The 12,302-nt window shown below is 63.1% G+C and overlaps 1 protein-coding gene across 3 annotated transcripts; it reads right to left on the reverse strand.

Annotated features, from left to right (window-relative positions):
• Positions 1-1,536: 1,536 nt before the first annotated feature.
• On the reverse strand, positions 1,537-10,227 carry ECEL1 (endothelin converting enzyme like 1). Of its 3 annotated transcripts, none has more exons than XM_044937959.1 (19): positions 10,093-10,227; positions 8,231-9,120; positions 7,476-7,544; positions 7,260-7,370; positions 7,091-7,183; positions 6,777-6,901; positions 5,909-6,131; positions 5,598-5,690; positions 5,263-5,361; positions 4,950-5,024; positions 4,645-4,748; positions 4,304-4,362; positions 4,150-4,201; positions 3,488-3,555; positions 3,202-3,326; positions 2,848-2,913; positions 2,398-2,493; positions 2,118-2,194; positions 1,537-1,975 (listed from the first exon to the last, which is right to left on the reverse strand). In XM_044937959.1, exons 2-19 carry the CDS (start codon positions 9,014-9,016, stop codon positions 1,876-1,878), a joined length of 2,421 nt encoding a protein of 806 aa, XP_044793894.1. In that variant the 5' UTR covers positions 9,017-9,120; positions 10,093-10,227; the 3' UTR covers positions 1,537-1,875. The 3 variants fall into 3 exon arrangements, with proteins under 3 accessions (XP_044793894.1, XP_044793895.1, XP_006054752.3); XM_044937960.1 differs by lacking the exon at positions 10,093-10,227 and adding an exon at positions 9,341-9,481; XM_006054690.3 differs by lacking the exon at positions 5,598-5,690.
• Between the last annotated feature and the right edge of the window lie 2,075 nt (positions 10,228-12,302).

A 12,302-nucleotide genomic window follows, 5' to 3' on the forward strand; every position in this document is an offset into this window, starting at 1 on the left:
CTTGGGTAGAGCTGGGCCACTCAGGGAGCCGGAGGCAGAGCAAGAGGGGGTTCCTGAGGATCTAGTTTCGAACCAGGATCCCAGGCCAGAGGGCGGGGGTGAGGCATGGGACCAGGAGGTGGGGGGCAGGTCGAGACAGGGAGCTAGACAGTCTCTGCCTTCACTCCGCAAAACATGATATGCACATGCCCAGCCCAGGGGGAAAGAGGCTTCCAGAGGAAACGAAGGAAGATCCATAAACACAGCACTTCTAAGGAGCTCTGAATATGAGGGCCCCCTCACCACCACCACCACCCCCCACCACCCTGACAGGCAGCTCCCAGCAGGGCTCTGTGCCGTGGACTGATGCCTGCAGCCTCTGTGTGTGCAGAGCCCTGCCCCTCAGGAACTCAGCCACTCCCCCTTCTATGGGGTCCCCTTTTCATTCCTGCCTCTTCTCTGTGGACCCCCCTGCACCCTCTGCTGTGGCTCAGTCTGTGTGGTGGGTGTGCCTTCCGTCTTCCCCTCCCCGAGTCTGGGGTATCCAAGGCTCAGATAACAGAGAGTTTCTGAGAGCCTCTCAAGGCTGAGAGGTGGACGGACATCTGAGCATAAAGACAGGAGGTGGACTGGCAAGAGGTTCACCTCTGCAGTGGGAGACAATTTAGGCACATCCACAGGGCAGGGCCCCGGGAGCGGCTGCCCTCTCTAGACCACCCCTGATGTAACAGAAACAGGCCTGGAGGAGGAAGGGCGGCCAGCCTCATCATTGCAGACCCCTGGGACCCCTCAGGGAGGCTCCTCCCTCCCCTTGCCCTCCTATCCAAGACAGAGCAGCACATCTCCTCCCCTCCCCCCACAGCCACACTGGGGCCTCCCCCCTCCCCCGTGCCCCGTCCTCCACCACGCCCTTCCTTCTCTTTTCCCAAGGAGCTCCTGCCTTCAGGTCACGGGTCATGTCCTCTTTCTCCAAGAAGATGAGCCAAAGCCTGGCCTGGGCTCCATGACTGGCTGGGGACACTGCAGAAACTCCTGCAGGGGTGAGCGGGGCACCACTCTGGACACCCAGGAGAAGTCAGGCCCCAGAGTCATGCTGGGGTGGAGGTCACTGGGCACGGCGTTCTGGCCCCCATAAGGCTAGTCCAGGGACCTCGGCAAGACTTTGAGGTGAGGCGGGCAGACTGGGTGAAAGTGTAAAAGTGAAAGTGAAACTTGCTCATTCGTGTCCGACTCTTTGTGACCCCATGGACTATACAGTCCATGCTCCAGGCCAGAATCATGGAGTGGGCAGCCCTTCCCTTCTCCAGGGGATCTTCCCAACCCAGGGATCAAACCCAGGTATCCCACATTGCAGACGGATTCTTTACCAACTAAGCTATCAGGGAAGCCCCAGAGTGTATGGTTGGTAAGAAAGACAAGAGCCGGGGATGTGGGACAGAGTCGGCCCAGCTGAGGCCACCAGGAGGGGACAAGAAGGTCTTCTTTAGGTCCCATTCTGTTAAGGCAAGGAGTCCATCCAACCCCACCTGCTCCTGGGGCCCCTGAGGAGGCCAAGGCGACAGTAGAGCAGCTTTATTGACCAGACTCAGCAGCAAGAACACAGTGAAGGTGGGGGGCCTGGACAGTGCAAACTGGTGGAGGCTCTGGCTCCCAAGAGCCCAGTCTGGGGACCTTAGAGTCTCTGCCCCACGCCCTCCTGGAGCCCAGCCTCAGCCCTGCTCTGGGTCTCTCCTGGAGTGGGAGACAGTGGGGCGGTGCAGAGTCCCAAAAGGGCTGGGGAGGCGAGGACGAGGTGGGGGGTTCCCGAGTGGACCAGAGCCGGGTCCATGCCTGCCCCGGCAGCTGGCGGGAGGCGGTTCGTGCAGGGAGGGAGGGGGCGCAGGTGGGCGGCCAGGCTCACCATACAGAGCACTTGTGGGCAGGGTTCATGGGCGAGTCCTTGGGGCAATGGAAGGCCCGGCCAAATTCCTCGAACTGGGACACGCTGCCCAGCACCCTAGAGAGAGACCCACAGAGGGTGGGTCCTAGGGGCCACCAGACCCCAGCTGTCCTTTCTCACCCCACCACGTCCCCCCCGCCACGCCCCCCACCCCACCGACACAAGGAGGGGATGAGCCCCAGGCAGCCAGGGGGCGGACCTGTAGTGCTCGGGTGCATGCTTGTCGGTCAGCACCTGCAGGTAGATGGACTGCGACCGCCGCTTGATGCACCAGTTCTGGGGCCAGATGAGGGGTAGAGGGGAGCAGCGGGGGCGTGAGGCCAGGAGTCCACGGACCAGCCTGTACAATCACTCCTTCTGCACACTAGGTCCTCATCCCCCATCACAGCCCGGGGTAGGGGGGCAATGCCTCTGAGGAGTGGCCCAGAGGAGACAGGCTGGAAGCTGACCCCAACCCCACCGGCCCCCACCCGGCCCACCTGGGCAAAGGCGATGAAGAAGAGCTGGTTGTGCGTATACTTGAGCCGATGCAGCGGGTGCTCAGGGCCGTGCTCACGCACCCACTTCTGATACGCCTGGGGGCGCAGAGCATGGAGCTGGGGTGCCCGTGCGGGGCCACCTGGCACCCTCCACCTAGCCAGCCGGTCACCCACCCCAGCTCCACACACTGCCCACCAGGCTGAGCCCTTGGGTCCCTAACTTCTTCCCTCTCCAGAAGGCTAAGCCCAGGCAGGGGCCACCTCCTCCAGGCAGCCCTCTTTGCTTTCCCAGAAGTTGAGGGACTTAGGAGGCCCTCTGCCCAGCACAGTACCTTCCCCTCCAAGACCAACAGGACGGGGTCGGGGGGAAGGGTGACGAGGTCTCTAGCCCAGTCCTCAGGGTCCCCCAGCCCTCCCTGCAGAGGTGGAGGGCATGGCAGGGGGGCTCACATAATAGGCGAGCTTGAGGCCGCCCATGTCTGCAATGTTCTCTCCAAGCGTGTGCTTCCCATTCACCTGGCGAGAAGCAAAGAGGCTGGAGGCTGCCCAGGCCTTCTGGACTCCTTCAGGTCTGGCCTCCCTGGGCCCTGCCCTCTCCCCACCTTCCCTTTCCCAGAAACTCTGGGTAGGGCTCCCCCACCTTGTGCCCCACATGCGTGTGTGTCTGTATGAACTCACGCACGCATCCAAGTCAATGTGCACCCGGACCCTGGCAGGTGTGTAGGGACTGGGGTCCCAGGTTTGTGCAGCGCCAGGAGTGTGCCAAGGGGTGGGACCCCAGGGTCATCGAGGTGGGGGCCTTACCCGCTGGTTGTAGACAGTGAAGTTGTCATAGAGGTGGACAATGCACTCGGCCTTGCGCAGGAAACGGCTGTAAGAGGCCTCGGTCCACCAGTGCAGCAGGTTGCCTGAGCGGTCATAGTGGCCTCCTGTGGGGGCAGGCGGGGCTGGCTGAGGCTCCCTGTCCATCTACCTGCCAGCTGGCAGGCACGGGGCAGCTGCGGGGCCTCAATTAGTCCTCACCACCCTGCCTCCCTCACCCCCCACCATTGCCTGTCCCCCACCTCCTCAGGCCACTTGCAGGCCTCACCCCAGTCATCGTAGCCGTGGGTCAGCTCGTGCCCGATGATGGTGCCGATGCCCCCGTAGTTGAGAGACCTGGGCCGGGGCAGTAGTGTCAGGCCCCAACCTCGCCCGCCCTCTGAGAGCCCCACTGGTCTGCTGCCCCGGCGGTCTCAGGAAGCCCCGGCCAGGCCACGAGGTAGCCCAGGAGGGCCAGTGTCTCCACTGTCCCAGGACTCTCGTGCCTCAGCTTCCTTGTGGGGTATGTGAAAGGGGCCAGTGATACCTGAAAGCTCTTTTAGGAAATAACATCTAACAGATTTCGGCGGTCAAGGCGGTGGGTGGAAACAGGGGTGGAGGGTAACTGAGGCATCCCATATGAGATCTAGCCTTTTTCCTAGATCTTTTTTCTTTAATCTTTTCCCTAGATTGCTTCACTTTTGAAATGCCCAGAGAAGCCTCAACCGAAGTAAAAAAGGGACTCCGGACATCTAAAAGAATGAAAAAAAAAAAAAAAAAAAAAAACCTACACCTTTTTCTAAATAACCAATGAAATGGGACTATGGGGACCCAGGGTTGCAACTGACTCCTGTGCCCAGCCTGAGCCTCGGGCAGTCTGAGCAGTTCCCTGCCCACCCTGCAGACAAGGCCATGGCTGGGACTCTGGCTCACACCAGGCCCCATACTCACTGCGGAAAGTCAGGGTCGTACAGTGTTGGCTGCAGGATTCCAGCGGGGAACACTGCAGAGAGGGCGTGGTCAGCAGGAGACCCGCCCCACCTCCAGGCCCTGCCCACCCTTACCACAAACTCCACCCCAACCCCTTCCCGACACGCCCCCTTACCCATCTGGTTCTTGTTGGGCAGATAGTAGGCATTGAGTGCCTGTGGGGGGAGCAGCCACCTGTGGAGGGAGGCTGGGGTCAGCTGGGGGAACCCACACTCCGTTCTCTACCACCCCCTACCTCCTAGCTTCCTCCTCCTTAAAGAATGGCCTGATGTCCCAGCCTAATGCTATGTCCTGGGCCTCTCCTAGGCGGACCCCACACCCTATGCAGGCCCAGTCCCCCCTCCCCATGCTAGCATGTCTGTGAGGCAGTGTGCCCTCCTCCAGGCATTGTTTAGAAACACTGTCTCCATGGCACACCATGGTACCCCTGACCCCTGCTCCAGGCCAGGTACCCACGTGGACTTGTCCACCTCCTGCCGGATCTTCTTGACTGAGAGCTGAATGCTGAAGCGGATGCTGTTCAAAATGTTCTTGAAGTAGGTCTTCTCGTGGACCTCAAACTGCACAGGGGATGGGCAGCACTCAGCAGCAGGCCAGGAGGCAGGGCCAGACCACCACCTGGCAGGTCCCATGCCCTCCCAGTGTCCATCAGCTGAGGGCTCTGGCTCCTTCCCTGCGGTGGTGGTTGGTCTCCATGGGGGTCTTGGCCATAGGCCTGGAGAAGCGTGGCTGGTTAGGGCAGGGGCAGCAGGCAGGCCCACCTCATACTCCTTGTCCACGGCCTCGGGTTTCAGCAGGAAGTCCGGGTAGCCCACCATCACCATCATGTACTGAAGCTGCAAGCGAGAGGGTCAGGAGTGGGCCAGGGCCTCAGGAGATAGCCCCCTAACCCCCCAAGGGAGAAAGCTCCAGGGCCAGTGAAGGAGTGGGGCTCAAGGAAGCGGGAGAGGAGGCTGGGTGATGCCAACTCCACAGAGGCATCTTTGTCTCCTTTGTTATCCCAGCACTTGGCATAGAGTAGGCACTCAATGCGTGTTTATGGAACCAACATATGGGACCGGGATCCCATCTCACCTTGGCCCGTGCGGCCGCCTTGGTTTCAGCATCCATCCAGTCTAGCTCCTCCAGGCGCTGGCCCAAGATATACTTGATGTCTTCTACCAGCTGCTGTACCTGCAGGGTCAGGGGTCAAGGATCAAGGATCAAGGGATCAATCCAGGAGGCCATAGCTCTGGGCCCCCAGCACCTGGAGCAAGGGGTACCCCCCTAATCATTCAGCACCACTTCCAAAGCCCAGAACTTGGTGCTCAGCACCAAGGGGAGACCTTGGAGGTAAGAGATTCAGGCCCTGGACCCTGAAAGGAAACTCAGTCTGGAAGGGGCTAACTGCCCCAGCAAAGATCACGTACATTCCTAGGGCCATCCCACTGAGCATGGCAGAGCAGGCCGGGCAGGAGCTTGGTGGGGAGAGCGTCCTGCGGCTGACAAATCAGGTAGGCTTCCTGGGGGAGGAGGCCCAGTGAGGAGCACCCTGGAGGCTCAGGGAGGGCTCAGCCCTCCCTGAGCCTGGTGCCCCTCGCTGCAGGGGGGATGTGCAGGGCTCCCCGTGCTCCTCATGCTTGGACCACAGTCATGCAAAAACTTCATCCCTGGCTCAGCACCCATTCCCCCACTCCCCCACTCCCCCACTCTCCCACTCCCCAAGGCCAGGCAGCCTGACCTTGGCCTTGCTGGCAGCCGAGAAGTGCTCATGTACAAATAGGGCACCGAGTGCCATGCCAAAGTGACGGTTGGCCTGGCCCAGGCAGACACGGGCCAGCTCCTGTGGCTTGTCGCTGCCCTCCATCTCCCGGGCCAGCTCATGCAGTGCCTCTCGGAACGGCGGGGACAGGTGCTCGCTCAGGACCACCACCACACGCCACACCAGGTAGTTGTGCAGGATCCTAAGGGCCAGGTGAAGCAACGCGGTGTCCCAACAGGCGCCCCACCCCCACCCACCAGCCCGGGGCAGGACCAAGCACCTGCACAGGACTGAGGGTCATCCCAGGTCCTCCCAGCCCCAGTCAGGGAGAAGGGCTGGACCCACACACAGCAGATACACCTTGGGCCAGTGAGAAAGCGCTGGGTGCTCCTGGAGCACGGGCCAGCACCGTTTTCCACTTGCCGTGTGGTGGGAGAGTGGGCGCTTGGGGTGACTGCCTATCTCAGAGCTGGCCTCGAGGGGCCTCGGCTCCTTCCTGAGATGGGGCAGAGCCCAGGGAGGTTTTCCTCCCGGTGGCCCTGGGGGAGCAGAGTAACTGCCACAGCATCCCCTTTTAACTTCAGGCTCACTCAAGTCTTGCCATCCCCACATGAGAAAACTGCAGCCCGGGAAACTCCCAGCCCTGCCCAGGGTCCCACACAGTAGGGGGGACAGCCAGGTCTGAACCTAGGGATCGGGACTCCTTTTCCAGTGCTCCTCACCTGCCTCCGCAATGCGATACTGGACAGAAATGGAGGCAGGGATTCCAAGCTCTCCAAGCAGATAGCTCTGGGATGCAGGGGAGGGATCCGGGGGAGGGGGGCAGGTGAGCGACTGGCAGCCCTACCTGCGGGGGGTGGAGCGGATGAGCTGCGACACCTGCTGCATGTAGTCTGTGGCCAGCAGCACCACCTCCTCGTCCTCCGAGAAGTCCTCCTGGAAGATCTGGTCCAGCAGCCACTTCCACCGCAGCTGGGGGGGCCACGGATGGGGACGGTGGGACCAGGTGTGGCAGGGACCACAGAAGACAGAGAGGGGGCCAGGGAGAGGCGACCAGAAGTCACAGGAGTCCATGGCCACGGAAGGCCTCGGGGAGGGGACAGCCCAGGGGTCCCAAGATCAGCACCTCCCCACCACGCCGCAGGGCTGGGTGGCACTCACGTGGGGGGTGATCTTCTGCAGTTGCCCTAGGGTCACCTTGTTGTACACAGAGCTAACGTCTCGCCGGAGGTCATCATACTCGGACACTGTGATCTGGGGATGAAGGGCAGGGTTGACCCAGCCCCGCCCGAGACTTCCCGCCCCCATCACGAAGCCGACGCCTGCTCACGTTGGCCAGCCGCTGCTCCAGCTGCAGGATCTCCCGGGCCTTCTGCTCCACTGCCTCAGCACCCAGGAGGCTGAGCAGGCGCTCCATGAACACCCGGTACGCTGCTAGGATCTGCACCAGGAAGGGGCAGGGCAAGGATGCAGTTGGTGCTAGGCCCTGATCCATGCCTCCCGGAGCCCCAGGGCTTCCCCAGAACTCCATCCCATGCTCCCACACCTTTTCACTCTCCTCGTCCTGAGCTAAGTACAAGGTCCTTTCTGGCAGGGTGAGCCCGTCCTGGTCAATCTGGGGAGAGATGGCGGTCAGACACCAACACTCCGGGTTCCTGCAAACAGACTGAATCCCCTTCCAAAAGGCAAACGGAGGACTTGCCAGGCATCCACTGTCACAAGCCCCGGGAGCATAAAGACGACAGCCCCCGCCTCAATCCAGAGCAGCTGATCTAAGCCTCCAGGACTGACTGGCCTAGACTGGGGACTGAATGGGTATGGCTCCCCGGCCCCCACCCTCCCTACCCTCCAACCCAGGTCCCTGCCACCCGTCCTGTCTTTCCTCTTGAAATCCTTTCCTTTCCCCACCCTTGAGGGGCACTCTAGCGCGCACTGACAGCTGACCCCTGCCCCCCCCTCCCCCCGCCACCAGGCATTCCAGCCAGCCTCAGCCCGACAGGCCTGTCACCACAGCCCATCAGCACACCCCTCCCAGAGCTCTCACCGCCTGCCAGAGGGCTGGGAAATTGCGGCTCCCGCGGCTCCGCTAAACACCGCAATTACTCGAGGGAAATTACTTGCGCCCTCCTCCCGCGCTCTGCCGGTGTGCGCTCCCCTCCATTCCCCTAACCTCCCTCTTCCGCACCGGTCTCCCGGGCGCACAGGGCGCGCGGGGCAGGCGTGCCAGGCCGAGGCACTCCTAGTTCCTAGCCGCCTGTAGGGGTGCCCGTGGCGGGGGGTTGGGGGGGGTGGCTCACTCACGCGGATGACGTAGCGCGAGGAGTTCCTGTCATCCAGGCTGACGGTGAGCGAGAAGAGCGCGGCGGCGCTGTACACGCCCTGCGCCTTGTACAGCAGCCGGTTGAGGTCCCAGCGAGCCGCCGCCCCCGGGCGCTCCGCCGCGCCGCCCAGGTCCCAGCCCCCGCAGTCCTCGATGACCTCGAGCATGGGCCGCGGGCCGAGCCGTTCGATTTCCCGCATGTCCAGGCAAGAGCGGAAGAAAGCGCGCACCTTGCGCTGGGCCGCGCCCCCCGGCCCGCCCCCCGGCCTCGCCAGCAAGCGCCGCAGGCGCTCCTCGTTCTGCTCGCCGATGGCCGCGATGGTGCCGTAGGTGAGCTTGTCGTCCGGGATGGCGTGGCGCCGCAGCCAGCCGCCGCACGCGAAGGAGTAGAAGTCCTGGCACGGGTCTATGCTGGCGTCCAGGTTGGCGGCCAAGAAACGCGCGGCGCGCGCGAAGGCCTTCCGCTCCGGGCAGCCCTCGGAGCAGGCGGCGCCCCCCGCCGCCCCCGGACCCAGGTACTTGAGAGCCAGCATGGCGGCCAGGATGGCACAAAGGCCCGCGGCGAACACCAGCCCCGACAGCAGGCACACCTCGCGCCGGTTCCAGCGCGGCAGCCCGGCTCGGGCCCCGGTGGCGCTGCGCCCCGCACCCAGCGGGAAGCCGGGGGGCAGCGACGTTCCCCGTGCGCCTCCCCCACCGCACCGGCTCACGTACTTCACCTCCTGGAACTCGTCGTAATGTGCTGTCATCGAATACGGGGCCTCCATGGCTCCGCTGCCGCCGCCGCGCAGCCCTGGGCGGTCTCTGCTACAGCAGGCTGCACCGGGCCGCCAGGCTCCCAGCCGGCCTCTGCATGGCCCCCGGGCCGCAGCTGCAGGAAAGGCAGACAGGTTCAGAAAGGCACTGGGGCCCGACGGGACCCACGAGCCCAAAGAGGAAGAGCACAGGCCTAGGTCCAAAGGCTGGAGGCCACCCAGAGTCCCCAACAGCGAGTGGGTCTGGGGCCTGGCCTCCCTGCGCCACTCGGGGTTGGAGGGAGGGAGAAGGCTCCGAGCGGCCACCAGCCACTGTAGGCACCGTACGTCCATTACCGTCCCCTGTCCCCGCACACACGTGCCCGCCGCAGGCTGGGGAAGACCCCTGTAATAAAGCGCCGGGCACCGGGCCTGGCACGTAGTAGGCCGTCAATGAAAGGCTGTTTCTCTTCTCTTCATTGCTTGCCCCGGACCTGCTACAGCCAAGGCCAGATGGGGGGAGGGGGGAAGCGGAGGCCGGGAAAAGGAGGTGTGGTCAGTGCGGCGTCTATGCGGGCCCTGAAGCCGCCTTCAGCTTTCCGCACTGGAACCAGACGCTCAAGAAGGCGCCTCGAGAACCAAACTTGGTCCTCGCGGATGTCCGCAGAGCCATCCCCGGCCCCGTCCTCTCTATTCAATGGCCAGAACCCTCAGCAGGCCCTTTGCCAAGCCCCCGCGCCGGCGCGCCGTCCCGCCCTGGATCAGGGAGAAAGCCCCGACGGCCCTAAAGGACCCGGAACCGGTTCCGTCCCGCGTCCTCGCCCCCCGGCCCCTCCCGGCTTCAACAGGTTCTCCCCGGAACCCAAACTTGGACGAAGTTTCATCCCCTGCGCAGAGCGAGCTGGCCCGGTGCGCCCCGAGCCCTTGGTGCGCAGCCTCCCGCGTCGCGCCGGGCAGTCCACGGAGCCCGAACCCCGAGCCCGCGAGTCGCCGCCGCCGCCGGAGCCGGAGCCGGAGCCGCGAGGACGTAGACAAAGCCTGGAGGCTCGGTGCGGTGGCGGAGGTGGCTGACGCTGGCCGCGGCGGCGGCGGGCTCGAGTGCCACTTACCCAGCAGGTGCGCGCTCGGGCGGCGCGGAAACCGCGCAGATGGAGCCCGAGCCGGAGCCGGAGCCCGGGCGGAGCGGGGCGGGCGGCCGCTCTCTCCGTGCGCCCGCCGCCTCCTCTGCTGCCGCGCCGCGCTGCGCCGCCCGCCGGCCCCGAGGGAGGGGGCGCGCCGGCGGCTCCACCCTCCTCCGCGCGCCCCCCGCACCCCCTCCTTCTTCCTGCCTGCATCCCGGCTACCTGTCAGCTCGGTGGCAGCTCGGGGGCGGGGAAGGCGGCTGCGGGAACAAGCTCCCGAGGGTCTGGCACCGATTCTGGGCTCGGGAATTCTAGTCCCGAGAGGAATGAGGGTCCCAGGTCCCCTCCGATTCGACGCCCCCCCCCCCGCCCCCACGCAGGGGTGCCTGCCAGCCCGTCTGAAAGAGGCTCAAGCTAAAGCTGATGAGACGATGAGCCAGCCCAGCCCAGCTCACAGGACTGGAGCACCGTCCAGGGAGGACTCACGGATAGGCTGTGGGGCGCGCTGAAATAGTGCCGGTAGCGCCTGGACCAGAGCGCTTTCAATCAGGGGTTTCCCAGTCCTCTCCTTCAGCTCCTGTCCATACCTAGGCCCACCTCCCAGCTCTCTCCACCGCCCCCCCCACCACCACCTCCCCACCACCACCTGGGTGTTGGTTGGCAGTGATGGGGGAAGGGTTCTGGAGACTGCTACAAGAAGGGGCCACAGGGCCAGACTCAGCACTTCCCCCAAACCTTGACTGGCCGTGGTACCCGCTGCAAGCCCCTGGCCCAGGGGGGAGAAAACGACTGGAAAGTAATGAAAGAACCCACCCTGCAGGAGCCAGCTCCGGGAGCCTGCGGGCTCTGCCTCAAACAGGCCCTTGGACCTCAGGACCCTGGCATTTGGATAGGTGGGAGACAGGTCAGCATGGGGGACTATGAATTTATCCACCCACTTCTTCTGGTTCCATTTGTGTTTGTTGTTTGTAGGGTTTTGGCTGTGCTGCATGGCATATGGGATCTTAGTTCCTGGAGACTGTACCTGTCTCCTGCACAGTGGGAGCATGGAATCTTAACCACTGGACCAGGAGGGAAGTCCCTCAACTTGCTTTTTCAATGTGGGACCTCCCTGCCACAACTCCCAGCCCCTGGACACGGCCTGCTGCCGCCAGACCTCACTCCACACTGTGCCGGCAGGGCCTGGTCCCTGCAGGACACACGGAACTCAGGGCTTGCTTCTTGCGTGAATGATACCATTTCCGGAGTCTCTGCTTTCTCTGCCCTGAGCTGTCCACCCACTCTGCTTCCACGGTCCCTAGCAGGGCACCCCACAAAGCACCAGTGCTGCCAGGCCTGAGGGTTCCAGCTTGCAGGACTCACCTAAATGGAGTTAGAGACTGCCCGAGACTGCCATGGGGCCCCATCTAAGATAAACCACAGTAAGGCAGGGACTAAAGGACCCACTGTCCAGTCCCCTCCCTGGGGCGGCTCATCAGCCAGGCCCTAAGGGGCCACCTCTGCCACACCCTGCCTGTCCCTTGTCTGTCTCTGTGTCCACCTCTGTGCTACCCCTCTGGATACTCTCTGCCTCCATCTCTGGCCATTTCACAGTCCTCCTTTGACCCGAGAGTTAGTTCTTCCTGGGTTCAATTAATTCCACCTAGGGAAGGTGGAGTTATGTAAAATGTGGTGATTCCTTAGAGGGGGAGGGGAGGGCAGGACCATGGTAAAGTGTCTCTTTGTGCTTTTAATCTGCATTTTTCCCTCAACATTTTGTCTCCAGGAGGATAATTTCCCAGCCCTTTCAGGCCCTGATTGGTATCATTTCTCCAGCAATGACAGCTTTTATTTTCCCTGAAATGAATGCCGTGAAATTTCCAAGAAATATAAAAATGGATATTGTCTCAGGGAGCTGACTCTCTTCCGACAGAAAGGCACAAAGGCAAACATGCTTCCCCAGGGACTCTGCTGCTCCAGCCACTGGGGGGTGGGGGACCCAGGCCCTCTGCTCCTCCTCCATCCCCCCTCCCTCCCAGGTCAGCATTAGGACCTCCCTCACAGCCAGCCCTCATGCACACGCTCAGCTGCCATTGATCCGTTCATCTGCCTCCCAACTGCCCTGGCCCAGCCGCCCTGTCTTCCTGGCTCCATCTCCTCTCTCTGTACAGCACCTCACCCCCACCCCCAGCCCAGAGGCTCCCCCAGGCCTGAGCACA

Source organism: Bubalus bubalis, chromosome 2 (assembly GCF_019923935.1).
Source record: "Bubalus bubalis isolate 160015118507 breed Murrah chromosome 2, NDDB_SH_1, whole genome shotgun sequence".
Lineage (NCBI taxonomy): Eukaryota > Metazoa > Chordata > Mammalia > Artiodactyla > Bovidae > Bubalus > Bubalus bubalis.

What these genes read in the sequence shown, in the direction of transcription:
- ECEL1 (XM_044937959.1), bottom strand. Translation starts at nt 9,016, where the DNA reads ATGGAGGCCCCGTATTCGATGACAGCACATTACGACGAGTTCCAGGAG. An exon ending in CCACGGCTACGATGACTGGG is followed by an intron (nt 3,327 to 3,487) that starts GTGAGGCCTGCA and finishes CTGCCCCCACAG; the next exon opens with GAGGCCACTATGACCGCTCA. An exon ending in GCCTCAAGCTCGCCTATTAT is followed by an intron (nt 2,494 to 2,847) that starts GTGAGCCCCCCT and finishes CTGCGCCCCCAG; the next exon opens with GCGTATCAGAAGTGGGTGCG.